Source organism: Prinia subflava, chromosome 6, assembly GCF_021018805.1.
Source record: "Prinia subflava isolate CZ2003 ecotype Zambia chromosome 6, Cam_Psub_1.2, whole genome shotgun sequence".
NCBI classification, from domain to species: domain Eukaryota; kingdom Metazoa; phylum Chordata; class Aves; order Passeriformes; family Cisticolidae; genus Prinia; species Prinia subflava.
Window position 1 is genome coordinate 37,706,890 of NC_086252.1, and position 27,879 is coordinate 37,734,768.

The window sequence follows — 27,879 nt, forward strand, 5'->3', positions numbered from 1 at the left end:
TTCCATTAGGAAATTCCAGCCAATAAAATAGTTTAATTAAAGTTTAAATGAAGTTTTAATAGAAGTTTGAAGAGTTAAAATGAAGTCTGGTAACTGTTCACTGAAAATTACCAGCACCATTCTTCTGGTTGGTCATATACATATATTTACACATATATTTCCCTTTTTTTTTTCATTTTTGGACAATAACAGCTCAAATTTTAAGTTTTTGGGTGAAAAAGGTGATCTTTTACATTATGTGAGTGCACTGAAACCTTCCATAAAAAAACCCTGGAAGCTCCAAAATCATGATGAAGGGCAGAATGACATTTAAAGCTTCACGTGGTGCTGCAGAATTGCAAGATAATTGTGCCAGCAAGAGACAGATGCACAACAATGGCATTAATGGCAGTTAATTAAAATTCTCTTACATGACTACTTAGCATATTTGCTTTCTTAAAGGTTCTCATCCAGGGGGTGTCATAGGAAGCAGCTCCGTGGCCTCTCATGTGTTGTTTGAGGTACTCTGCCTACAAGCAGCAGCAAGAAAGCAAGGTCAGAAAGGCAAAAACACAGAATTCAAACACCAACAGGTGAGAAAGAACCAAGAGGGACTGAGGTCCTGGCACAAGATTCTTTTAAAGATACAAAGAAGAAAGAAAGAAAGAAAGAAACCGAGTGTCCGTTCAAAGGATGGAAAATAAGAGTCAGGTAAAGGCTGGTTCAGGTAAAGGCAATACCCAAAAGAGCTAAAAAAGAACAGGGCAAACACTCCAGCCTCAGTATTTATGGCACAGCATCATCTTAAGAAGGTTTTATATCTCCATTAATGACAGTAGAGAAGTTTAACAAAGAAATACTTGGCACTGGTAATATATTTTTACTTCATTACATTCCCTTCCTTTCCGTTTTCCCCTAGTTAGGAAATAATTTCAATTATAATTGTGACATCACTCTGTAGATTAATTTTATGCCTCATTTCTCTCACTGCTTTGAGTTTCTCTGAGTTTTGATGCTGCCCTTACCTGGCTGGTCAGTTTGGACACCTCCTTGGCCAGCTCAATGTCCGGACGTCCCAGCATGGTCACACCCACACCTGCTGCTCCACGCTTCTTATATTCAATCTGAAAAAGAGAAATAAATCCTTTAGGAGTGAGGAAAGCCCCTTTTAATTATTCTACTGGATTTTGTAATTAAAATAGTGCTAAGGAATTATACAAAAGGCTTAAAATCACTCACATTGCTGATTAACTTGGCAGCCTGAGTTGCTTTCTTAATATCTGGTCGATCTGCTATAGGTGTGTAGTGGAGTTTGGACTTGGCATCTTTCTTGTATTCAATCTAATCCATGGGAAAAGACAGAGGAAGGAAAATCAAAGAGGTTTATTCATTGGGAATACCCCAATTAAGGACACAGCACCGTTGCTGTTTTGCAAGTTGTCTACAAATAAGGAAATAAATGTGGGAAATTCTGTCTGTGCCCGAAGGGTTGAAAGAAACCATTAGATGTGATTTCCACCAGATTGTTTGAAATCCTACAATGGGATTTAAATACAAATCCCTTATTTCAGTGAAGTTATATATTTGTAAATATTTCTACATTTATCTTTCAAAATCACACCTGAACGTGGAGGAAATTCAGAAATCCATAAACTTGGGTTTTTCCAGCTGAATTTGCTTACATAACCTATTAAATTAATGGAAAAAGAGGCAAACTCACTGTGCTCTGGTTTTTAGCAACTTCCATGGCATGTTTCACCTCAGGAGGCTCCAGCATGACAGAATAATTGGATTTGCCTTTCTCCTTCACAAACTTCTTCTTGTAGTTCGTCTGTCAAGAACAGCAAGGGCCACGTGTGAGGTTTTAATGTCACACAGAGGGAAATGCTGCAAAAACTTGGGAAAAAGCTCCTGGAAACTGCTGTAGGTGATTAAAGAGGAGTCACCTCATTCCCAAAGTGTGCTGGCTGCAGCTTTTGGAGTTTGGTTAGAAAAGCTGAGCTTTGGAGACAATGAACTCACCTCGCTGACGTTCTTGGTCACCTCCTTCACGTGCACGGTGTCCCTGGTCTCGGGCAGGGTGGTGAAAGAGCCATGGGGCAGCTGCTTCTTGCTCTGTTCCTTGTACTTGTTCTGCCAGCACAGGGGAAAAGCAGGTAAAACCCAGCAGCTCCAGGATGGAATTGAACAAAATTAATGAATAAATGAATGTTTTACCTCAGACACCAGAGAGCTGACGTTCTTAGCCAGCAGGATCTGAGGGGTGTCGGGGACAACGTGGTAGGTGCCACGGGCTTTGTTGTGCTTCTCTTTGTATTTTATCTAGCAGGAAGGAAAGAGATCAGTTTAAGTAATGTGCACGTCATCTTCTGGCAGAATAAAAAGTAATTAGCACAGTTGTGTTTGCTTGTTAGTGCAAAATTCTGCAGAAAATCCCACATTTTGACATTTTACAGCCTAATTCATACATTCCTATGGCTGTCACTTGGGATTTTTTTAATATACTGAATATTAACATACCATTAGTAATTATTAAATATATATATTTTTTTATTATTAAAAAAGTTTTGTGTTATTATTAAATATATTTTGTGCTATTCCCAGATATTTCCTCCAGACACTTCCATTTCAATATCAGGAATGCAGAGATGCACCTGGGTGTAAGATCTAGGGCTGTTCAAGCCATGTTCACTTTAAATATTAATTTAATTCATAAACTAGGCCAGTGGCTTTTACAAGACCAAATTTATTCAGTCAATTAGTTAATTAAATCAATCAAAGAATGAAGTGAGACTGAGAACAACTGTCCAAAGCTTTGCTGTTAATGCAATTCTATTTGCAATAGAACAGTTAAGCAGTGAGAGAAGTGGTAGTAGGGAAGCTGGAGAGGAAAGGTGAGTTCAGTGCTTACATCACTGGCCAGGATGGCATTGTTTAGGGCCAACACTGTGTTTTTGTCATCTGTCACAGAGAGTTTGCACCCCTTGAGGAATTCCCGGTCCAGTTTGTATTCGTACTGCAGGAAGGAAAAATAAAAGATAGAGTAAGAGAGTCTCTGATCTTCTCCAATTTTTAAAAAATTCTGAATAGGAGAGATGGGAAAAGGAATATTTAGCTTATTCTGATTTTCTTACATCGCTCTGCTGCAGAGAGGACTTGGCTGCTTGGACAAAGTCAGGCCTGTCAGCAATCAGGTGCCAGTGGGCTTTGGCTGCTTCGTATTTCTTCTTATAATCCAGCTGTGAACAGGGAAAAACCAAACAGGAAGAGCTCATTGGGAATTGGGTACTCAACACAGAGAGGCCAATTCCCTTGGGCTGTGAGAAGAGGCACAAAAATTCATCTACACCAGATCAGGGCTTTTCTCTGGGTCAGGCACAGTCCAGTCCCTGCAGCTGCTCCACTGCTGGGTGGAGGAAGGAATATGAAGGTGGAGGAAGGAATATGAAGGTGGAGGAAGGAATAAGAAGATGGAGAAAGGAATATGAAAGACTGAAATGTTGTCCTGACTTTGGAGAAGGGGAGACCTTTCAGATCCTTCCTACTGAAATGGGTGTTGGGCACCAGGAACAGAAAACACAAGGAAGTTTTCCATGAAGCTTTGCTTTGTCTCCAAGAGCATCATCCCACAGAATTCCTGGGACAATTGTCTCTGCCAGGAAAACAGAGGACAGCTGGAAGAACGGGATGTGTGACATACAAGAACCTCAAGGACAACTCAGCAGAGTGAGCACTTCACTATGGAATAAATTAAACCACATTTTATTCCGGCAGCGTAAGGATTAGAAGCGACATACAAAAAATTCAGTGCAATTTAATTTCTTGTGGAAACAATTCCTTGTGGCTTCCACTGCCAGTTCCCAACACCCTCCAGAGTAAAATTAAACCATGCTCAGGACAGAACTCACGTTGCTGTTCAGTTTGTAGGCGTGTCTGGGAGTTTTGATGTGAACGGAATCCGCCACGACGTTGCAGCGAGATTTGCTCCTCTCATACATTTCTTTGTATTTCAGCTACAGAGAGACAAAGATGAAAAAAGGTTTACAAAGATCATATCAGCATCAACAAGAAAAGCACGCAGATATGAAAAACTTGATTAAAATTGCTCCTGTCTGGATAAAATCTTAACAGGAGAAAATGACTGGAGGTGGCACTGAGGGTTCTGGGCTGGGGATGAGGTGAGGGTTGGGCACAGATTGGATTTGATGGTCTTGGAGGGATTTTCCAACCTAAATAATTCTGAGATTCCATGAAAAATCAATTCTATTGATACAACTTGATATAAAGCACCAGCCTGAAGGAGGGTCCTCTCCAGCACTACTTTATATAGAAAAGGTGGCAATTTTAACTCACCACGAGGCACAGACTAAGATTAAACAAAATCTATTCATGACCAGTAATTCTGAATATTTCTAGTTTTTTGCGGCCAAATGAAATCCTTTGAAGAAACTTATTTTCTGATAGTTACACTAACTAAAAATTCCTTCAGAGGATATCAGCACTCAGTTTGGAACTTAAAAAATGTCCTTCAATCTCTGACTGTCAACAATTCACTTTGGTATCTCGATAAAAATTATAATTTTTCCTCCTGGATTTACTAATTATGTAGAAATCCATGGAGCATCTGGATGAGATTCAGGCTACTTATTCTGACAGTAATTCTGAGTTTCAGAAGTTTCAGCATCCTCATTTATGGATGATAACATAACAGTTGGAACAACAAAACAAAGCACAGAGAGAAAGAGCAGGAGAAGGAATCAGGAGCAGGAGTCCTAAATTCTGTATTATTCTATCCACTCCCTCTTCTTTTCTCTTTCTTCCTTCTTACTTTTCTATTGCTCCAGAATCAAAACATCTTTATTTTGTATCAGAATATTTACCTTACATATTCACAGTATCCATGTAAGAAATTAGTGAACACAGCAATACATGAATATTTTATTCAAACTTTAAATAAAACAAAAAAGCCATTAGAGGAAGAAAAGTCAGAAAAAACCTCTCCAAATTAATGATTTAGAGACCATTTTCAGCTCATGGTTATTTCTACTGAGGGGTGGTTTGTTCCAGCAAAACAAAAATGTTCCAAGAGATCCAGAAGAAAATTCTATGGAAAACTTCCTGCAAAACTGGTTTTGAAAAGGCACTGAATGCAGATAGAGTTTTACAGGCCAATGTGGTCTAAGAGGGTGATGATCTTCACTGACAGTGTTACACAGGAGTTACAAACCTTGGCTGTCAGGTTAAAAAGTGAATTCTGTGTGCCCTTGATGCCCCAGAGGATTTACTCACATCACTGATCCTGTCCTTGACCTTGCGCACGTGCAGCAGCATCGGCGTGTCCTGGATGGTGGTGTAGCCCTTGGGCTTGGCTTTGTTGTATTCCAGCTTGTAAATAATCTGAAGGGACAGAGTGGGGTTGGATTATTCCTTGGAATCCTTGGTGGCAGCTGGGAATTCCCTGGGGGTGACTGTCCCATCCCAAAGGACCCACACTTACGTCACTGATCTGTTTGTTGACCTTTGTGGTCCGTAAATACTCTGGAGTATCCAGAACTGTGGTGTATTTGCCTTTCTTCTTCTCATAGTCCTTCTTGTACTGAATCTGGAGATGGGAAAGGCTCTAAGTTAATCACACGGAGCAGGACAAAACCTCTTCCCGAGGTGGGATTATATCCATGGATAAAATTGCAAAACCCTCCCACAGAGCCACAGAAAGCAGAACATGCACCATGAGCTGAATTGCAAACCCCTTCCTTGCCTAGGAGCCTGCCTGTTTGGTTGTCTGATTAATTTTGTGGTTATTTCAAGCTAAAATCTCCAGGACTGAGCTAAAAAAATCAATCCTTGCAGACCAGAGACTTTTAAATTTCATAATGGACAATATCTCATTTTTAAATATTCATAACCAGTTGAAACCTGGACTTGCTGATCTTGGAGGTCTTTTCCAACCTTAATGATTCTGTGATCAGAGTGAAGAGAAATGCAAATCATCTCACACAGCAGGAGATAAAAACATTATCAAATATATCACAATGCCAGGATATTTCCAAGGATTTGGCAGCAGGATTTGTGCCTTGGTGATGGTTTTATTAAAGATCACCTTGCCCTGCTCAGGTTTCTAAACCTTTTTTCACAGAGTTCACTGAGAACAGGTTCATCAAGAATGGGAATTCATTGTAGGCAGCCTCAAGGCAGGTGGAAGAGGTTAGAACACATTTAAAAAAATAAATTTTCATGCTCTACCCTTTATCAGAAAACAAAACCATGCATTTGAAATGGGACTGCGACAGACAGAATATGAAAAATGATAAACAAATAATCAATGATAACACACGGTGAACCTGGGGGACATGCAGGTCAGACACTTCTTATTTTGAACTCAAACATACTCAAAGTTACCTGCAAGGAGTTTTTAGTGGAAGAATAGAAATCCACAGAAAAATGGAACAAAAATGTCCGAAAGACCTTCAGTAATTTATTACTGAAGAATGTCACTCTTGGCACGGGCAATAACAAAGAATTACAATTCCCCCTGACAGAATTGTTTTCCACTGTTGCATTTCCTGCCTATCATTTATATTCCAACTCAATACAAGGAATGATTTTTCCCCCTGCACAGGGTGAGCTGGCTGCCAGCAGCTGTGATTTCAGAGCAGAAATAACTGTTCTGTGTCTGACACCATTCTGGGCACAGTGGGAGATAAATGTTGGAATCTCCCTGGCAAATCCATCATGTTCCTCCTGAATTAAGGAATTTATCAAAGGTGGCCAGGCCAGGAAATGGTGTCAGAACAAGAATTTGGTTAGAAAAATACCAGGAGGAGCTAACATCCAATATCTGAAATGTATGAAAAATTGCTTTTTAATACAAACGTGTGAAATACACACCAGTTATTTATACTGAAAGGAGAAAAGGGGGACAAGCTCAGCCTGAGCTGAGCGACGTCCACAAATATTGTTTCAGATATTCTGTTTATTTTACCACAGCCAGCATCAAGCACACTGAGGAAGCTTTGGGCTCTGAAGTCCATGAGGGAGCAGTAAAAACGCCAAGTCCAAGCAGCTACAGTGGGGATCTGGGGCGTCCCAGAGCAGCAGCTCTGCAGATTACCTGGCTCCACAGGTATGTGTTGTAGAGGGCTGTCAGCATGTCTGGCCTCAGAATTTCATTGCATCCGTGCTGCAGGAGCGTCTTGGCAAAGGATTTATAGCTTTTCTGTCCATGCAAATGGTAACCAAGGACAAGAGAGACCCATGAACAACATGAACAACGACACAGCTCTAGATCCCAGGCACTTGGAGAGTGGAGAGATTTAGGCAAGGTGCTGTATGTATTCATCCACATGTGCATACAATTCACATCTGAATATTTGACACTGCCAAGAGTAAATATTAACACATTTTCCTGCTCTCACATTAAGGAAATTATGAATTTTTGGGTGGGGAGATGAGAGTAAATTAGAGATTAAGGCAAATAAAAGTCCCTGTAGATTTATCTAGAAATGAGTAAGAAGATTTGAAAAGAGAGGTAATAAAACGAAAATGCTTGATTCTGCATTTTTTAAAAAAACCTCTCCAGCAGCTTCAGGAGGGTTGGGATTCCTGATGTCCATTGATGCACAATAATGGAATTACATACAGGACAGATGGACAGAGCAGCTCACACAAAAAGTGGCTCCTTTTTGGGTGGCAGGATGGAGATGGAGTGACCAAGTGAAGAAACACCACAATTTCACAGGGTGTGACCCTGCTGGGCTGCTGCAGGTGCCCCACAGTACCTGACTGCTCAGAGTGCTGCCCCACTTGGCCAGCAGATTCCTGGGGTCATCCACAATAACGCTGTACCTATCTTTGAGCTTCTCATAGGCTGCTTTATATAATTTCTGCTCAGAACAGCACAATACAGTGTCACAAGAGAGAGTTAAGATACAGAGAAATCACTGGTATAACCTCTTTACAGGCTGGGGTTGAAGGTCATGTCCAAGAGAGAAAAATCAATTAAAAATAAAAAAACCAGAAACAAAAACAACCCCTCAAACAAACCAACCAAAGAAAACAAAACAAACCAAAAAACCCCCCAAAAGATACAAAAAACCCCAAAAAACCAGACACACTCCCCCACAAAAATAATAATAATAAAAAAATTTTAAAAGATAATTTTCCAAATGGCAAATGCATTTCTAAATTGCCTCTGGAAGGCCTACAGTTTAAGGATGTCTCTATTCCATCCCTCCAATAAGCAATTTTATGATTGATTCTCTTCATGAAAAGTAACTTCAAAAGTAACTCTGTGTTGTGGATTCCTGAGTTGAGTCCAAAGAGAACACAATGAGATGTTATTAAAAAACATCACTTACATAACAGAAGGTATTTAGGCAAGTTCATTTCAATAAATGGAGCTCCCATTAATAAAATTCTACTCATTTATGTTTCTGATATTAATTTTTTCCTTATTTGCTCTATGAACAATAATAGTGCTCAACAATCTTCATAACAATTCTGGTATTTGTTGTGAAACAGCTTTTCTTACCTAGAGCAGGTAATACAGTGATAAACTTACTGACAGGTAAGGATATAACACAATGGCTGGTGAAAAAGAATGAAGTATTAGGATATAAACCTAAATATCTGCTTCTATAATGAAAAGCATCAGATTTTGATGTGCTATTCCAACTCTAAGCTGATGGGAATCACCCTGAACCTGATTTTTTTTTTTGGATTTTTCATGGAATTTGTCCTGGGCTGAAGAGCACTAACCCTACAAACTCCAGGAGTGCTTTGAATTTTAAACCCAGGGGTGTTTGTTCATTAATTATTAGGTTGTGTCAATTGTTTCTTTAGCACTACAGGAGGAAAACAAGAAAAAGTTGAGTTGTAGAGTGGAAAAATTCCAGGCAAAATCACCAAAATTAAACGAGCCATGGCAACTTCAGACAAAACTCTGTCTTCCTAAAACCTATAAAGATTTTATCAATGTTTTAGGAAAGCAATTGGAATTCTCTCCACATATTTTTGAGATGGAAACCAACACTCAGGATTACTGTACCAGCAGCATTATTTAAGTCAGCAAAGGAGAAAATGAAAATGAAAAATTAATGAACAGGGGTGGGGATTTCACTTTCTAGGCTCTGCAAACCTGTTCTGTCCTAATACTCAGAAAAACAACAGCCTTGTCTCTCGTGACTTTAGTCTGATCTTAAAGCATCTTTAAGCCTGGTTATAATAAGGACAACCTTCAACTTTGTATTTGCTCACAGACCAAGTACTTAAGCCTGAGCCTACAGAAACCTTTACTTACCCCATCCATCAGCTGAGTTGCATATTTGAAATGTTCATTGATTGGAGAGTCAGCCACGTACTTGAACTTGGACTTGGTCTTCTCAAAATTCTCTTTGTACTTACACTGGAGCCAAGGAAAAGCAAACACACAGAACCCAGCCCACGTTAACCCAAAGGGTAAGGCAATAAAAATGTGATTTTACAGAGAACTTGTGGCAAAAAATTGGTGGAATTATTGCATTTGTGAGTTTAACTTTTCTACCAACCACAAATTGTGATAAATGGACAGCAAATGTCCCAAAACATTCAGCAACAATTCAGTGTTTCACTCACCCCACTGTAGAGCACTTTATTCTTCTCTGCCAGGACAAAACTTGGAGTATCCCACACATAGCAGCCAGTGCCTTTGAGCCATTCCAGGTCTTCCTTGTACTTAACCTTTAGAAAAGAAGTAAAAAGACTCAGTTTTAAGCAGATAATCAGTGCTGAAATGAACCTCAGCACAAGGTGTGGCAAAGAGAGCTACATCCATTATAAAATAAATTAGTTTCTCCTGTTTTTGTGATGGACTCAGTTTATTCACAGACATAATCTGTCATTAGCTGTTGGAGTTCCTGTGTGAATTAAAAATAATGCACAGGTAAGGGGTTATTGTGTATGTACAGAAATGTACAATTAAAGGCTGTTACAGGGCTAAACAAATCTAAGCAAATACAAATGCAATTAATTAAGACTGTCTGCTAATTTGGCAAGGGGATGTGCTGCAATTTTAGCCATCAGATTCTGCCAGTTCCCAGATCTGAAATTATAAATCACTGAAAAATTTCAGCTTCTTCCCCTTTGTTGAGGAAGAAGGTTTGGGTTCCTTTTGGAAAGCCCTTGAAGCTCCAGGGTAACTCACATCACTGATGGCATCCGTGACCAGGCGGTGGTGGAAGTGCTCGGGCCGGTCTGGGATGGATCTCCAGATTCCCAGCTGGCTCATGTAATTTTCCTTATATTTGATCTACAGAGATAAATGAAGAATTAAATAAAACAATTGAAGAGAACACTCCAGACCACACAACAGTTCCATTATTTTCCCTCCCGAAACAGCAGAACTAAAAGGGTGGAAATGAGATTAACCTGTAACATCAACAGCAATCAATATTCCAGAGAAAGAAAGAAATCAACACTGACAATGCTGATATTTTCCTAATTATTTGACATACTGAAATGCAACAAAAGGCTGAATGGCCTATTGTAGGTAATTAAGTGTCAAGCACTAATTAGGACTGAAGATGATGTACATACACTGCTGATGTCATCAGTGACCTTCCTGTGGTAGACAATGTCCAGAGCATCCTTCACCGTGTGGTATTTGCCCTTGGTGTTCTCAAAGGTTTCTTTGTAGCGCAGCTGGGAAGGAAAAAAAAGCCACAAAAGAAGGGATTACTGTGCCAGGAATTGTTTCAGTTACATTTCTCACTTCTCAGGAATGATACCCAGGGGTGTGTTGCTGTCTGACATCCCAATGTAAGCCCTGAGGAATTTTAGGAGGTTGCAATTGCCTACAATCAGTTGTAATTTCACTGAGACTTGTGGTGAAAATTACAGAGAATTTCACCCAATTCACTTCCAGACTGAGGAAAAAACACCCCTGCATCACAGGAGTGCTCTCTGGAATAGCACAGGTGCTACTTCTGCCATAAAAATCTACTTATCCCTTCTTCCCTGTTCTGCTCTAGGAGGAAGGAGGAAAATCATCCCAGTCTGTGGAGAGAGACTTTCTCAGAGGAGAAATTCCCATGTGCAGAAGAGCTGGGATGATCCTTGGCAGTATTTAAAAATCACTCTTGGAGCAGTAAGACTAAATAAACCCTGGAACAAAGCACCAGCTCTTTCACATCCTGCTGGTTCTGAAATATATGGAAAAGGCTCTCACAAATGAGCATTTTTAAATTGCCTTAAATCACAAATAACTATTCCACACTTGAAAAAATCAATTTCACCTTAACACCCTCCTGTGCAGCAGCTCAGGTAATTTTTCTCTCTAATCTACTTCTGAATTAAAAAATGAACACATTCCCAGTGACAGGGCAGTTTACTTCTAACACAAAACTGAGATGAAAAAGCTGATAAAAGTTATTCTATCCTGGCCCCAGCATCAATCACCTCCCTTCAGTCTGCTCTGTTTGGAGACTTGATGTGTAAGCAAATCATTTTAAATCTGGTTTTACTTTGTTGCACTTCACACTTCAATGCAATGGGAAATAAAAACGAATTACAATAATTGGAAAAGAAAAAAGGCATCACAGTGGAATCGAATCAAAACTTTATAATTTCAAATGGAAATGGATGAGCAAATAAGGGGACTTCTTGATGGGGGACACTGGGATATTCTGTGCTTTGCGTGTTTGCTCCCCACTGATCTTTTTGCTGTTCTTTTCCTGGAGAATGCCAGGAGAAGCAGCAGTGGGGGCTCCTGGAGTACTCACGTCGCTGGCGTTCAGGTAGGCTCTCTTGGCTCTGAGCAGCACCGGGGTGTCAGGGACAGGCGTGTATTTGTCCTTCATCTTCTCGTACTGCGTTTTGTACTTTTTCTAAGAGGGACAGCCAAAGGGAAGAGTCATCATTGCAATTTTAGAAGCATTTGCCAATCTGCAACAAAAAGCTTTTCTTATGAAATCCTGAAACATGTTTTTAGAATGTTTTATTTTACCAGAATTTACAAAGGAAATGTGGAACTTAAGTATAAGAGAAAAATAAATGAAGGCTAAACAGATTTGAGCCTTGAAAATACCACTAAAATTAGAAATAAAACTTCTAAAGAGTTCAGCAGAGCGGCAGCAAATTAGAAAACAGGATTTTACCTCACTGATCATGTCCTTGACATTCCTGGCATGTGTAAAGGCTTGAGTCTGACCATCAGCATGATGGTGGGGTCTCTCCTTTGTGGCAAGTTCCACGTACAAATACTGCAGCAAGAAGAAAATAATCAAAAAACCCCACACTTCCACTAAATTCTACTTCATGTCTCTGAAAAACAGCTGTAAATTCACAATATAAACATAACCACCAGTTTCTAGGAATTCTACATTCAAAATGGCCTGGAAAGCTTTTGCTGTACTTGAAAAATATAGTAAGAAGAATATTAATTAATTAATATTAAGAATATTAATCAATCCCCTGATTGATTTTTATATCAGCACATTTTTTTCACCTGGCTCTGGATTTTCTGTCCTGTCTTGGCTCTTATGAGGTCAGGTGTATCAAGGATGGAAGTGTATTTGGTCTTCAGCTCATTGCCTGCAGCTCTGTAAACCAGCTGGAAAAAGACAGGTCCAGGAATTATTTCCTCTGTTATTATTTAGAAGCTGCACAATCACAGCTTTGCAATTATCACATTGCATCTATTGCAGTAAAAAGCACAGGGAGGGGTGAATTACAGCAGAAATACCAGAATTTACCTCACTCAGATGGGTTTTTAGTTCCTGCACTGCTCTGTATCCAGGAGTGTCCAACACCACCTTGAATTTAGGCCACAGTTTCTTGGCAGTATTTGTGTAAATATAATTAGACTGGAAAGGAAAAGCATTTTTAATAAAGGAAATTTTACAGTGCAACCCAACCGTGCTTTGAAACAACAAATTGGCTAGCCAGCATGAAATTCTCTCGTTCTTTGCTCACGTTTGTGTTTCACTTCCTGCACACACAGAAATAAATCTGCTGCTGTCACACCCAGTTCCCAGGGAAAAGCCTTACCCAGAGCTTGCGGAGCTCGCGGGCACGGACCATGTCTGGAGTGTCATACAGGAAGCAGCCCAAGCCCTTCAGCCACCTCAGGTCCTCTTTGTATTTATTCTACGAGAGAAAGGAAAATCAACAGTCGACATTCGGGATCATTTCAATGATCAGCCCCTCAAACACAGCCAGGGAGCATTTTCTGGTGACAGAACAGAAAGGAAGTGAGAGGAACCCAGCCCCACTCCCAGCAGAGAGGTTTTGGAGCTCACAGCAGGTTTGGGCAGCAGTGCTTACATCACTGGTGATGTCCCCAACGTAGCGACAGTGCAGCACGTGAGGGGTGTAGGGCAGCGAGATCAGGTGGCCTTGCATCTTGAAGAAATCCGACTTGTAGATCAGCTGAAAAGCAAGGAACAAGGCAGCATTTCACGTGTGTGCTCAGGGAACAATCTCAGTTTCTTGAGCTGTTCTGTTGGGAGGCACCTACATCGCTGACGGCCTCCTGGGTGGCTCTGACTTGGCGGATCTCGGGCGTGTCGGGCGTGGTGTGGATCTTGTCCTTGTTCTTGTGGTACGTTGCCCTGTACAGCCTCTGTCACAAGAGACAACATTCTGCATTTGAGCACAGCTTAGAGCCTCGAAATGGCAAAGAAATTCAGCACAGCGTAAGCACTTCTTACACAAATTACTATTTTCTACCCAGGCAAAGATTTTCCGTTAATAGTTTTCAACAAATTCTGCAAATCTCAGACTCTAATCCTAAAAGCATACATTTATATAAAAACATAAACCATAATATAATACATTATAAACATATATACATATATTTAATTTAAATATACATATATTTAATTTTCATGCCAGTGATCAAAAAAGTGAGTAAATATATATAAAACCTAAAACTACTGCAATCCAATTTTATACAGATACCATAATTTCTACTCAACTTTAATCACAGCTAAGAAAATTAGGATGCAATTTTATATTATAGTAACATTTTCAGCCTAGATCAATGATCCATCACCATTCTTGATGGATACTTCTCTAAATAATTTTTTTTCTTAAAAGCCTCAAAGAAGAGGGATCCTACAACTTGCCAGTCAAGGTACTGTCATTATGCATATTTTGGGCACTGCAAATACAACTGAAAGCAAATACATATATTTACTGTACCTCATTAATGACTTGATTGACTTTCCTCACATTTTCAAAGCCAACATCTTTAGGTCCCAGAGTGTAGCCCTTGGCTTTCATGTGCTCATAGGCTTCTTTATATTTCAGCTATAAGAAACACAAAACCACACAGAAACTAAATTAGATTACGATTCTGGCTGCACTGCAGCTCTGACAGCAATTTATGCTGTATAAAGAGATTTTTAGAGATAAACAAGTGAGCTGCAGCTGTATCAGAGTTAAATACACCACGCATCATAATTATTTCTCCCTTTATCACACGGCCCAAAATCAATAATACAATAAACTTTTCTTGCATCCAATAAGGTATTTGCATAACGCTGAGGAAATTCATATTTTGATAGCAAAGGCCCGAGCTGAGAGTCCCCTCTGTGGGCCTGCTGAGCCCTCCCAGGGTGCAGAAGGATTCAGGCCCTGGCTTACATCGCTGCTGATGTGCTGGACGTGTTTGGCGTGCTGGAAGTTGGGGGTGTCCGTGGGAAGGCTGTATCCAGTGGGCAGAGCATTCACACCAGCCCAGCGGTACAGATTCTGCAAGAGGGGAGAGAAAGAGTCTGTACAGCTGCCAGCAATATCTGAGGGGGAAATCCCTCAGTCTCCAAAAACTCCATATCACAACTGGGAAAAGATTTCCCCACGTCTGGGAGAAAAATGCGTTAAAATGCATTTTTATAGCTGAAATGAGGGTATTTTCCCACTTTCATTTCAGAGCAGTGACATGCAGCTTCACCTGAAAAGCTACAACCAGACTATTTGGTCTTTCAGCATCACAAACTCTGTGGAGCCCAAAGCTTTGTACTTACCTCACTCTGTATTTTGTTTGCGTTATACGCCCGCTCCAAATCCACTGTTTTATCAGTAGGGATCATCTTGCCTTTGACATTCTGCCTGTAATCACCACGATAGACAGCCTGGGAAAGAGAAAAATCGTAATTGTCACATTCTCTCACTGTATGTTTTGTTTGCATACAATGGGAATTGTTCCTAAAAAACTGGATAAAAGTTTTTTGGCTTCAGGCAATGCATGATTTTAGTGTCTACAATGAGGTGTAGATAACCAACAATGATTCAAATTAAATTATTAAAAACATATTAAAATTCTCATTTCTAAAGCTGGTGAGGAAACAGAATTTGGAATATTGGCTGGAAAGTGAGAGAAACACTTACCTCACTTAAATTCAAGGCACTGAGCACATTCTGGACATAGACAGGAGTGTCTGTGACCACAGTGAAGTCCTTCTTCATTTTTTCAGCCTTAGATTTGTACTTAATCTGCAGAGAGAAAGCAAGAGCTCCAATTACTAATGCTAGTTAATTTAAATTTATTTGCTTGTTAATTTAATTTACTGTATTATCATATTTACTATACTTACTACTTATTTCATCACTGAACTATTTTATTAATGAACCAGCATTGAAACAGAAAATATATTGGAACTAGGGCTTGTTATTTAACGAATCCTTCAATCAAACAGGATAAAAAACATTTTCCAGACTACACCTGGAGTGGAATAAAGCTACAGTGGAGTGAAAAAGAAGACTGAGAAGCAAACCCAGAGTTATCCACTCACATCACTGCGAAGGTCGTAGGCTTGCTTGGCATGGAGGATCTCAGGAGTGTCCCAGACAAAGCAGCCAATGCCCTTCAGCCAGTTCAGATCATCCTTGTAGATCACCTAAGGAAGCAGAGAAGGAACCTGTAAGAATTCCATCAGGATCCAATCCCTTATTTCTAAATCACTCCATAACACAACTGTCAAATGATGGCAAAGAAAGTTTCTACTACTTTGATATTTTTTGTTGTTTGATAAAACCAAAACAATTCCTTTGGAAATTTAAATTTTTTTTTTTTTCGATTTGCTTCAATTTGAGCAATAAATTAAAAAATCCAATGATTAAAAAAAACAAAACAAACTACCTGCACATCCTACTGGGCACTGATTTACTGCCAGAACCTACTCCTGGGCTGGCCTGCTCAAGGCAAGTGTGTAGAAGCTTTGCCCAGCCAGGATTTTCTCAGACTTCCAAAGTTTCCACACCTCATGCAACCAAATAAAGGACAATTTACAGACAGGGTAGGACTGTAATGTTATGACCTACACTATTAACACTGAAATAATTGAATTTGTTGCACAGAGGTTGTGGACTCACTGTCCCTGGAAGTGTCCAAAGCCAGGTTGGATAGGTCTTGGAGCAACCTGGGATAGTGGAAGGTGTCCCATGGCAGGGAGTGGAACTGGATGAGCTTTCAGGTCCTTTCCAACCCAAACCATTCTGGGATTTTCTGATTCTGTTCAACTAAGCCCCATCTCAATGACCCATTTATTGCCATTATTGCCATTTATTTTATTGTCACAAAATGAAGTCAAGCGGCAGCTTCGGAGCGCTCCAGCGACATTTTTGCTAAATCATTTCCTCCAATGGAGCACAAATGAAGGAATGCTCTCAAAAGTGAGCCAGGATCAAGGATTTGGGGACTTACATCACTGACTTGGTCGGTGACTCTCCGCACGTGGGTGTTGACCTGCAGGTCTGGCAGGCAGATCCACTCGTGGAGCCGCGTGCGGTAGTCGACCTCGCTGATCTTCTTCTGGGCGTCCTTGGCCGAGATGATGTCCACCATGTCTGGGACAATGTGCACCTTGGCTTTGGTCTTCTCATAGGCTTCTTTGTACAGACGCTGCGGAGTTAAAGAAATGTTTTAATAAAACTGAGGCATAAATTGTTGATAATTTTGGAGGAGACCACTCCTCTTTTTGTGAGATGTCATTGGGAGAGGGATCACTTTGCCTGTGACTAAAATTTACACCTGGCCTGCTCAAAAAGTAGTTTGCAGAACCTCAGCAAGGGAGGTAAAATGTGATTTGTTCAATTTTCACTGTGCTGATGAGTTAAAACGAGGCAGATGATTATTTTACCCATATTAAACTAAAGGTTTGGCCATGCAGGCAATGCAGTAATTGAGTTAAAATTTAAATTTATGGTTGCATTCTGGAATTTAGCAAATGCTGCCCACTGTCAAATGGGATGTCTGGATCAAGGCATGTGGATTCTTTGAGTGGCTGCTGCTGAGACAAGCATGGCTTTATGAGGAAAACACACATCCAGAACCAACACTTACATCGATGTTGAGCTTTCCAACTCTGAGGCACCTTTCTGTATTGGGATCATCCTCAACACCTCTGGGGAGGGTGTACAGGGCTTTGAATTTGTCATATTCCTCCCGGTATTTGACCTGAGCACAAGCAAAGAAATGCAACAGTAATCTGACTCCACTGAATCAGTTGTGGTTTTGGAACAAAATTCATCATCGTTAAGCAAAAAGTTGAGTCCAACAAGTAGAGAAAGGCTTTAAAGCAGGAGTTTAGTTTTCTGTTTTGTCTCAAAGGGCAAAGAAAGCACATCATAACCATCAGGTTGTAAAACAACTGCTGACTAGAGGATTTAAAAATAAATAGATGTAGAATAAGACACTTATTTATTGTTCCAGTTGTTTCATTTTAAGAGGTCTGAGGCGTGGTCTCTCTTAATTCTGACTTCATTGAAGCATAAGATGTTTCCTATACTTAGTAAGCATCATTTGAAGATTTTTGCTGTTTTTCTGCCCTGGATGCTCAAGAAACTTAGACTAGAAAAACGTTAACAATTTCAGTTTGGATTACTATAAAAACTGATTCCTTTTTCCATGACAAGAAGCCACAAAGGACAGTTACCCAAATGACCGTCAGAGAAAAATCATTATCTACAGATACATATTTTATCTCAATTAAAAAGGGAAGGTAAGTTAAAGTTTAAAAAATATTTCTATCTATAGTGGAAGCAAGGCATGGAGGATTTAATTGTTAGACTTGATGATCTGATTTTAAAAAATGAAGAATTTAATTCACTTACAATGCTTGCATTGTGCTTGAGTTCTTTGGCACGTGCCAAGGCTACAGCATCCGAGGGCAGTGCATAGCTGGTGGCCTTCACTTTATCCCAGGCCTTCTTGTAGAGATTCTGGGGGCAAACAGAAAGTTTGTGTGAGTGGAAAAATTATTTCTTGTAAATAATTACCAACAACCAGTAGAATTCAAAAGCCCTTTTGCTTTTGTTTAGACACCACATAGTAAAGTATCATAAAGAAGATATTAAGTGACACTTAATATCAAGTGCATGTAAAAGGTGATAAAAATCCTTTCTAATTATTCATGTCTGTTCTCATGCAAAGTTTTAATTTTGTTCAGGTGTCATTTTATTCAGGGAATCCATTTATTAGTCCAGGTATTTGCCAAGACTGGCATTACAGTTGGAAAATATGGCCTTTGTCTGAAATACATCATCTCCCCCAAACTCAAGTAGTGCAGAGGGCCAGCACTGGCTTTGAGAAGCTCCTGGTTTGGATATTTATCCTCAAACAGAGTGAACAAACAACATAAAACAAAAATCCCTCATTAAAGGCCCTTGAGAGAAAAAAAAACTGTTTAAATACATACATCACTATAGAGATGCTTCAAACTCTGAACTCTTTCTGAATCCACTGTGTCGGTCACGGTGGTGTACTTGTCCTTAGTTTTTTGGAATTCCTCCTTATATTTCACCTGGAAGATGAAAGCTGGGTTTAGGGATTTGTTCCAATGCTCAGAAGGACAATCCTGAGCAGAAAAGGTGGGGATTCACCTCACTGGCGTTGGCAGCACTTTGCAGAGCAGTCACGTAGACAGGGGTGTCTGTAACCACACTGAAGTTCTGGAAGTTCTCCTTCCCTGCAGAGGTGTATTTTATCTAAGGACACAAAACCAACAAAACACTCGTTAGTGCTGAAAATGACCTGGAAATCCCCTGCCAGCTTCCTTTAAAATCACATCTGGACAGCTGAAATCAAATATTATAGCTCAGTTAGGATCAACTCTGAAAGTGACAGGCCATAAAATAGAAATACTTAATATATAGCCAGTATCAACTAAGGAATAATGAAATTAAAAACCACAGCTGTCTTTACATTCTCCAAAGTTTTCTCCCCCTCCAATAACACAAGTGATGTCTCTAGAAAAGCAACTCCAAGACTGCAGTTTCACAGTTTAACCAAAATATTTCTGATGTGGCAGGAATTCATTCTGCTCTGGACTAGGGCATGTCAACCCCAGTGAATCATAAATTAATGCAACAATAAATGGAAGAAAAAACACATAAATATTTATTTATTTAAGAAAAATTTACCTGGCTCTGCAGGTCATAGGATTTCTTAGCCTGTAGGATTTGTGGAGTATCCCAGACATAACAGCCAAGTCCCTTCAGCCAATTTAAGTCATCTTTATACACAGCCTACACAGGAGTGAACAGAACATCAGGTTAGGAAGAAATGTGCCCTCTGCTAATTAAACCAAGGAATTCTGCATCCTATTAAGCCAGGCAATTAACACACCCTCAGATTTTATTGGGAAGGTTGCTTGGCCCAAGCTGAGACACCACTGACTGCAGAACATGAGCACCATTCTCTCAGCTGTGGGCTGATACAACCCCAACAAACAAGAGGAATTCTTTTCCAGACACACTGGATCCAGAAGGATTCCGGATGCTGTCCTGTCCCCTGTGCTAATTCCAGCATTCCCAATTACAATAGATAAGGATCACTGCAGTGATTGGTATTTAGCATCTATAGCCACAGTTAATAATTTCATATTTAAATATTATGGAAGATACTTGGGGAAAATGATGGCAAAGGCTGGTGTAATGTCAAACAAATGGGTTCAGTAAGTTCACAGAGGTTTAGAAGGGTTTGGACAATGCCCTCAGGCTCCTGGTGGGATTTTTGGTGTGTCCTGTGCAGGGCCAGGAGTTGGACTGGATGACCTGGATGGGTCCCTTCCACCCCAGCCTGTTTTATGGCTCCAAGTAAATGATAAACATACATCACTGAGAATCTCCTGGGCTTTCCTGGCGTGAATAACATCGTTTTCCTCAGGTGAACAATTCCACTGGTGGAAGTACGTGCGGTATTCCAGGTCGCTGAGGATGTACTGGCACTTCTTGGCCAGGACGTGGTTCATCATGTCAGTTGGAATGTGGACATTTTTCTTGGTGTCTTCATAATTCTTTCTGTAGGCCAGCTGAAAAGCAAAGATTGGGGAAAAGGTGAGAGGAAATAAGTGTGATTTTCTGTATAACTTTGGATTTTGGACTAAAAGGTGAAAGCATAATCTGAGATGTGTTTCCTGGATTTAGCTAACCTCCCGTGGGATTCAACAGGATAGAAATCTTAACTTGGATTATCACCTTTTCACCTTTTATTTTGGCAAAGTTCTGGAAGGAAAACAATTACTTTCACTTGCACCTGATGAGAAAACTAGCAAGTCTTCAGGATTAAAAAACTCATGTTCCACACATGGTTTTCATCTAATTAAAAATAGAATATTTGGGATTACACTGATTTTATGCCCTGCATGACACATTGCATTGCAGTGCTGACAACAGCAACACACCAAATGTGCATTTACTTTTCCAGTTCCTAAATTCCTATTTCAACTCAAAATCTACATTTTTATTTGTGAAGCAAATGAATCCCACGTGGTATTTTTTACTGCTCAGATCCTTAGACTGAAGCAGAAAAATGGGTTTTCCTTACTGTAGTGTTTGGAATAGCTAAACCAATCCTGTCTCAATCTCCTAAGTAATTTTAAATTCAATTATTCAACCCACATATAAAATAAGCATTCAGGAAACATAATCATGTTGAAATAATTTTTACTGATATTATTGTGGATTTATGTTAAGGTTGGACTTGATCTTGGAAGCATTTTCCAACCTTAATGGTCCTGTGATTCCATTAAGCTTTGCATTATTTATGTTTAAGTAATGAAACAGTGAATTTCATCAGTGAAATAAATGGTGAAATAAAGCAAATGGAAAATGTTCCAGACTCGTTCATTCCTTACCGCGCTCCTCATTTTCTGGAATTCCAGGGAGTGAATGACACTGGGGAAATCACCAATATCCTTCCCAGCCAGATAATGCCCTTTCAGCTTCTCATATATCTCTTTATATTTAAGCTGAAAAATATTCACATGGAAATTTTAACGTTCATTCTAACAACATTTTGGGGGGGAAAAGGGAAAGAATGGGAAATCCCTGCTGACCTCGCTGTTGATGTGGTTTGCATGTTTGGCTCCCACAAGTGGAACGTATTTCTCATCCAGAGTGTATCCAATGGGCTTGCTCAGCTCCCAGGCCTTCTTGTAATGTTTCTAGACAAACAAAGCACAGACAGATCTGGATGAAAAAATCCATTATATTTCCCATTTATGCCCACATGGGATATGACATGGAATACAGAATATTTTTACAGAGTGGTTCCCAATAAATTAAATGGAGAATGTTCATTTTGAACAGTCATTCAGTATAAGGCAAACAGGACAAGTGTTCACTCAGGAAGATACCTGAGCACAAATTTCGGCTGATTTCTGCTTTATTTATTATATTTACACCAGAAGAGTAATAAAAATATCCAAAATATAGATATGAACTCTGGTTTAAAAGTGCAGTATAGAATTGAGATTGATAATTTTATAATGATCAAAATTGTGAAAAATCTTCAAGAAATATTGGTGCTTATTAAAGAAACATTAGTTCAATGGCACTTTCCTAATATTAATTTGTTAAATATTAAATATATTCACCTTCAGATTAAATCACCAAGTGCCTACTCATATGAATGAGTAATTACTTATATTTTAAAAAAATAGAGGTTTCTCATTAAAATCAGTGAGACTACTCAAAAGTAAGTGCTTAATAACATAAATAATCTACAGTTTTCATTTCTTATTAAAAAAGTAAACGTGAAATTTATCAGTAGGCTCAGAAGATATTATTGGATGGAATTATAGTTGGTTTTGTCACACTATTATGACTTCGAAGCACCACTCAGATGCCCTTCAAGATCACTTCAACAAGGAAAAAAATCATCCTGAAAATGGAATCATCCTGATTCCAATGATCCAAATTGAAAGCTGAAGAAAAAAGGGATTAAACAACCTTCCCAGTGCCCCTACTGAGTGTGGAAGAGCTCCTCAATCCACCCCACATTCTGTTGCTTTTGAAGGTTGATATTTATGGGCTCTCACCTCGCTGTGGAGCAAGGACATGTCTTTGGCGTGGTGCAGAGCAGGAGTATCATCAGACCCGATGTACTGGCCTTTCTCCTGGTTAAATGTTTCTTTGTATTTTAGCTACAAAAGAAAACAAACACAGTGTTAATTCTACAAGATAAATGCATTATTCCCATTAGTCCATCTATTAGTAGTAGACATTAATTTTCTCTTGATAATGTTGTGTAGGACATTCGAACCATTGTAATACACAGGCAAATTTTACTGGGTCACCTCAAAATCCACATGGTATTCTTGAAAAATTTGAGATGCTGCTCAGCAAATACAATTTAGCAAGACCAGGAACTCCATGAACTGTTCATCAAGAACACGACTCAGTTTTCAAATACTGTTAAGAAAAATCTATGCAAACTCTAAGTCAGGAACACACCATATTCTGTTACAGGAAAATGTTAAATTATTTGGACAGCGATGTTGTGTTGTTCATTCATATCACTCCTTACTAAACTTGTTTACTCCAGGAAAGCCTGTTATTAATGAGGTGCCCACACAAATATATAAGGCTGAAACTAGTATAGTTAGCAAAAGCAATTAAATCATCTCCTAATTCTTCTACATGAGTTTTTATTTAAAGAAAAGGTACATACATCACTCTGATTGACAGCGTTCATCCTTGCCAAAGTGATCTCAGGAGTGTCAACCACGCTGGTGTACTTGGAAAAGTTCTCCAGGGCTTCTTTTGTGTATGCTCTCTGCAAAGAGGTGAATTAATGTCTTAAACACTGTGAAGTGTTTTAAAAGACATTAAAAGACATTAAAAGACATTAAAAGACATTAAAAGACATTAAAAGACATTAAAAGACATTAAAAGACATTAAAAGACATTAAAAGACATTAAAAAAGACATTAAAAAAGACATTAAAAAAGACATTAAAAGACATTAAAAGAAGTGCTAATTGTGGAACTGCTGAAATATTTTCTCTTACCTTGTTTATCAGTTCTTGTGCATTCTTAACTTTCTTGTGCTCCACTGAATCGAGAGGGATCCACCCACAGCCACGAAGCCACTCCAGATCAGCTTTGTAGACGTTCTAAATCAGAAAGACAATGCAAAAGGACAGAGATTACTGAACTCAGGATGGATTGTGAGCTGTGGACAACATCCTTAGGCCAGACCATGAGGAAAGGCCCTGGTGGGGCTGCCCCTCCACTCACATCACTCTGCAGGTCGTAGGCCTGCCGTGCGTGGATCACGTCGTTCTGGTCGGGGTGGCAGGTCCACTGGTGCAGGTACTGGCGATACTCAACGTCGCTGACCAAGTTCTGGCACTCCTTGGCTGCCACAACTGCCATGGCATCCGAAGGCATGTGGATTTTGGACTTGGTTTTGTTGTAGTCGGATTTGTACAGCCTGTCGTTCTGGATCTCGCCCGCGTGCTCGTACCACACCAGCTTGGGGTCATCCCTCATCTTGGCAACTCCCACGTAGTGACCTCTCTGCTTGACATACTCAGCTTTGTACTTCAGCTGGTGGGAGAGGGGACAAACACAGAGAAAATCAGCACGGGCTGTACCTGCCCTGGTTTTAACCTGGGAACAGGTTCAGGTTTGTCAGCGCAAAGGGAAGATGAGACAGGGAGTTGTTAAATGCAGCCTTAGGTTTTCAGTATATGACCAGATAAAAATCTGGTCACAAACAATAATATTACTTTGTACAGGCCTTCCAGTTCAAAATGTAGCATTTTCTAGTTTAATATACTCCCAATTTTCAGTAAAAGGTATTGTTAACACAAGAGGAAAGACTTGCTAGAAAATGTTTTCTAACAGGCACATTTAATCTCATTTTGGCAACAAATTATTTGAGACTGTCTGAAGAGATGATTTGCAGTATTAAATACTGTATTTACAGTATTACAGTATTATGATTTACAGCTTATTTACAGTATTTACATCACACTGTTTTGACATAATGTTCATTCCAAATAAGAGTCAAGTAATAATTTCAAGACCCGTTATGCAAATGTTTAAAATGTAAAGTGTATACTGGCCTACAGGTTTTGATAGGCCAAAAAGTAAAATTAGAGCCATATATGTGATAATCATAGCATCACTTCAATTATTTAACAATTATAAAATACGGAAGTGCAGCTCAGTTGATTTGAAAGGACTGTTTCTGGAGAGTGAATGTGGAAGGAATCTGACCTTCAGCACTGATATCTCCAAACCCCATAATCACAAAGATGGCTGAATTGTTTGGAGGACAGCAGAATTCATTCTTCCTAATGAGAAAATCATTACCTCACTTTGGACATCACTCGAGTGCTTGGCATGAGAGATCTGCACCGTGTCAGGAGGCAGGAGGTAACCAGTGGCTTTTTCTTTCTCCCAGCTTTCCTTGTATAAATTCTGTGGGAAATAAAAGTGATGAGGAATTCAATGCTACTACAGTGAGAACGATTGCTGTATGTATGTCATTTATATAGAAGGATAACAAATCCTGCCTTCAGGCTGTTATCAATAAGGCAGATTTTATAAATACCTAAAAAACGTGAGTAGAAACTGTCAAGGAGAGACCACATACCTGATTTAAAATTCTGGCTGCCTCTCGGGCCATATCCAGCTGTGGTGTGTCTGTGAGAGTATAATTTGTCTTGGCCTCATTCCATTCTTTGTGGTATTTAATCTAGGACAGAGAAAGAAATGACTGCCTTGCCACCACAGAACTGGGAAAACACCATAATTTATGCACAAAATAATGAACCAACCCCTGAATTTGCAAGGCCATTAGACAAAGCACATTAAATACAGAATCACACAAGTCCAATGTAGCCCAGACACTGGGAGCAAACTTACATCACTGAGGATTTCAGTGCTATTCTTTGCTGTGACATAATCAACTCTGTCAGCCACGGGAGTGAACGGGAGAGTTTCAGCTTTTGTGCGGTACTTTCTCTGTACAAGAAAAAGAAGAACAGATTACCCTGGAATATTTGATGCCTAATACAGCAATTCTGAATAGATACATAAGACAAGGAAGTTCTCGTGGAGAAAAACCTCTCTGTACACAATGAATGTTGTGAAAATGCTGCATTTTTCATTTGGAAAAAAACCTCATCATTTAAACCATTTAAAACAGTTTGGGAGACAAATACCCCTGAAGAAAAAATGTTGGTATTGAAAAGCATTTGGTTACCTCACTCAGGAGATCTCCAGCATATTTGACGTGCTTGACTCCAAGGGAATCATTTGGCAACCATCCAATTCCCCTCAGCCATTCCAAATCAGCTTTATAAACAGCCTGGGAAAACAAAATAGGGTCCATGCTCTTAGCTACACTTCCCTGTACAATCCAGCAAGATCCATAAATAACAGAATTTACTTCCAATGGTTAAAAGGGGAGCAGTAATTCCAACATGAGCAGTACACCTGAATTTATCACCCTTCAAACGTGGCAATTTATAAGTGGCCAACTTTGCACAAAGCAAGGTGGGTTCCCTGAACTCAGGAAAAGATTCCCACTCCTTAGAGCTGAAGCAGAATAAGAAAAGGCAACACAGGACTAAGTCAAGGGGTGTTTCCAGGTGAACTTACATCGCTCTGGAGGTCGTAGGCTTGCCTGGCATGAATGACATCGTTCTGGTCGGGCAGGCAGATCCACTGGTGCAGGTAGTGCCGGTAATCGGCGTCGCTCACCAGGGTCTGCCCATGCTTGGCTGACACAATGGACATCATGTCCACGGGCAGGTGGCACTGGGTCTTCTGCTTGGCAAAGTGCTTCTTGTACTCCCGTTCGCTCTGAACTTTGGCTACGTCCAGGGCAAACTGGATTTTGGAATCTCCCTTGGCGTTCGGCACTCCCACGTAGTGTCCTTTCTGCTTCTCGTGCTCCAGCTTGTATTTGTACTGGGGGAGGAGCAGAGGACACCGTCAGTAGCATGAAAGAGCTCCTGGAGCATGGGAGATGCCTCCTTTGGCACTTACATCACTGGCAATCTCTCTAGAGGCCTTGGCTGTCTTGATTGGAATTGCATCTGCTCTCAGATCGTAGCTCATCTTCAGCTCGTCCCAAGCGCCCTTATACTGTTTCTGAAAAGACAGATAAAACACCATGCACATGCTGAATGCTCTGGCATTGCCATTACAGATACAGAGTTTCCAGCCATTTATTTGCTGAAATACCATAAATTATTTTTGAGCATTACTCCTGCTCCTAACCATAAATGCAGCTGCCTCTGAAACATGCAACACCAGTTGTGCAACCTATAAAGCACAGAAGGGTGTTTGTAAAAGTGTAGAAAACATTTATATGCCTTGGATTCTCATACATTTCAATAAAATATTCCCTCAGTGGGGCATGATATTAATAATTTTTAAATAGTTGAATGCAAGTATTTATTTTAAAATGGCTGAATACTTTAAGGATATTCAGTAGAGGGAAGGGAATGTCACAAGCCTTGTATGAGGACAGACTTCAATGAGATTCAGAGAGATTCAACATCTTAGAATGATATAATTTACATACTATGTTAGAGAAAAAAGAATAATAAATGTACCTGGCTGTAATTAATAGCATTAGCCTTGGCTAGGTTGATTTCAGGTGTGTCTGGCATGATGTGGATCATAGTCTTGTCCTTTTCCCAGGCCTCCTTATATTTTGGCTGTTAAAACAGTCATTCAATAATATCATCAGAATTATGGAATTTCACTTCTCAACAACATAAAACCCCATAAATCTCTCCTGAACCATCATCTCTAAAGAGTAAAATGTTTGGAAAAGCATTAAACTTAAACCACAACTGATCAGTTTTATATCTTAGCAGCGAGATTTCCCTTCAGCTGTAGTTTCTAGCAGCTCTGAGGAGGTTGGAACGTACAATGCTGATCTGCTCAGAGTTGGTTTTGGCCAGAACAACATCTGGGGAATCCACAACACTGGTGTACTTCAGGCTGTCAATGGGGGTCCGATACACGTTGTCACTCAGGAGATCCTGGGCGTTCTTCACCCTCTTAACCTCTGGAGACTCGTTGGGCAACCAGCCAATCCCACGGAGCCACTCCAGGTCTGACTTATACACAGCCTGGGTGAGATGGGCAGAAAAGGAAAACATTGTCTAAAATTATTGTCTTAATTATTTTAAGCTAGGCAAAGCAGATTATGTTTTATAAACCTAGCTAGAGTGAGATGAATCCTTTTTATATACAGGAGATGTTCACTGTCGTTAGTAAAATTAAATCTGGCAACAAGATTTTAAGTAGTTTAGGTCTTAAACAACACATTCTATACCTTGAAGGAGAAACAACTGAAAAGGGCTGCAGTTAATGATGATGAATATTAAAAGCTTAGAAGAATCTTCCTCTTCCCCACCAAAACACTTATTCCTCTAGTCATTTCAACAATTTACAAGTTCTAATGAAACCCCAAGGTGCCTACCAGGAAAACTGACAAAAAGCACGGAGCAGGAACCTCATCTCCAAAGCTGGTAATTGGTACAGTGGAAGAGAAACTGATAAGCAGCAAAGCCAGGTCAGGAAATCAGCTGCACTGACTCCTGCTCTGCAATCAGCCACTAAAGCCATTCACTGGCTGCCTCACAGGGCTTTCTTCCAATTAAATGTA

General features: G+C 39.8%; 1 protein-coding gene across 1 annotated transcript in view; it reads right to left on the reverse strand.

The window, feature by feature from the left end:
• NEB (nebulin) overlaps positions 1-27,879 on the reverse strand; it is a 97,756-nt gene that overhangs the window by 27,082 nt on the left and 42,795 nt on the right. Inside the window, exons 67-114 of the mRNA XM_063401043.1 lie at positions 27,137-27,340; positions 26,816-26,920; positions 26,244-26,348; positions 25,854-26,165; positions 25,456-25,560; positions 25,116-25,214; positions 24,844-24,945; positions 24,561-24,668; positions 23,478-23,789; positions 23,249-23,353; positions 22,910-23,014; positions 22,278-22,382; positions 21,294-21,401; positions 21,093-21,206; positions 20,070-20,267; positions 19,378-19,482; positions 18,838-18,942; positions 18,654-18,758; positions 18,070-18,177; positions 17,300-17,413; positions 16,661-16,858; positions 15,750-15,854; positions 15,346-15,450; positions 14,982-15,089; positions 14,602-14,709; positions 14,158-14,265; positions 13,472-13,576; positions 13,279-13,383; positions 13,003-13,101; positions 12,708-12,818; positions 12,461-12,565; positions 12,111-12,215; positions 11,736-11,840; positions 10,552-10,656; positions 10,160-10,264; positions 9,592-9,696; positions 9,278-9,382; positions 7,758-7,862; positions 5,477-5,581; positions 5,269-5,376; positions 3,888-3,992; positions 3,114-3,218; positions 2,891-2,995; positions 2,197-2,301; positions 2,002-2,112; positions 1,700-1,810; positions 1,219-1,320; positions 1,005-1,103 (exon numbers count right to left, since the gene is read on the reverse strand). Of these exons, the coding sequence (XP_063257113.1) occupies positions 1,005-1,103; positions 1,219-1,320; positions 1,700-1,810; positions 2,002-2,112; positions 2,197-2,301; positions 2,891-2,995; positions 3,114-3,218; positions 3,888-3,992; positions 5,269-5,376; positions 5,477-5,581; positions 7,758-7,862; positions 9,278-9,382; positions 9,592-9,696; positions 10,160-10,264; positions 10,552-10,656; positions 11,736-11,840; positions 12,111-12,215; positions 12,461-12,565; positions 12,708-12,818; positions 13,003-13,101; positions 13,279-13,383; positions 13,472-13,576; positions 14,158-14,265; positions 14,602-14,709; positions 14,982-15,089; positions 15,346-15,450; positions 15,750-15,854; positions 16,661-16,858; positions 17,300-17,413; positions 18,070-18,177; positions 18,654-18,758; positions 18,838-18,942; positions 19,378-19,482; positions 20,070-20,267; positions 21,093-21,206; positions 21,294-21,401; positions 22,278-22,382; positions 22,910-23,014; positions 23,249-23,353; positions 23,478-23,789; positions 24,561-24,668; positions 24,844-24,945; positions 25,116-25,214; positions 25,456-25,560; positions 25,854-26,165; positions 26,244-26,348; positions 26,816-26,920; positions 27,137-27,340 (5,772 nt within the window). The remainder of the gene's footprint in view (positions 1-1,004; positions 1,104-1,218; positions 1,321-1,699; positions 1,811-2,001; positions 2,113-2,196; positions 2,302-2,890; positions 2,996-3,113; positions 3,219-3,887; positions 3,993-5,268; positions 5,377-5,476; positions 5,582-7,757; positions 7,863-9,277; positions 9,383-9,591; positions 9,697-10,159; positions 10,265-10,551; positions 10,657-11,735; positions 11,841-12,110; positions 12,216-12,460; positions 12,566-12,707; positions 12,819-13,002; positions 13,102-13,278; positions 13,384-13,471; positions 13,577-14,157; positions 14,266-14,601; positions 14,710-14,981; positions 15,090-15,345; positions 15,451-15,749; positions 15,855-16,660; positions 16,859-17,299; positions 17,414-18,069; positions 18,178-18,653; positions 18,759-18,837; positions 18,943-19,377; positions 19,483-20,069; positions 20,268-21,092; positions 21,207-21,293; positions 21,402-22,277; positions 22,383-22,909; positions 23,015-23,248; positions 23,354-23,477; positions 23,790-24,560; positions 24,669-24,843; positions 24,946-25,115; positions 25,215-25,455; positions 25,561-25,853; positions 26,166-26,243; positions 26,349-26,815; positions 26,921-27,136; positions 27,341-27,879) is intronic.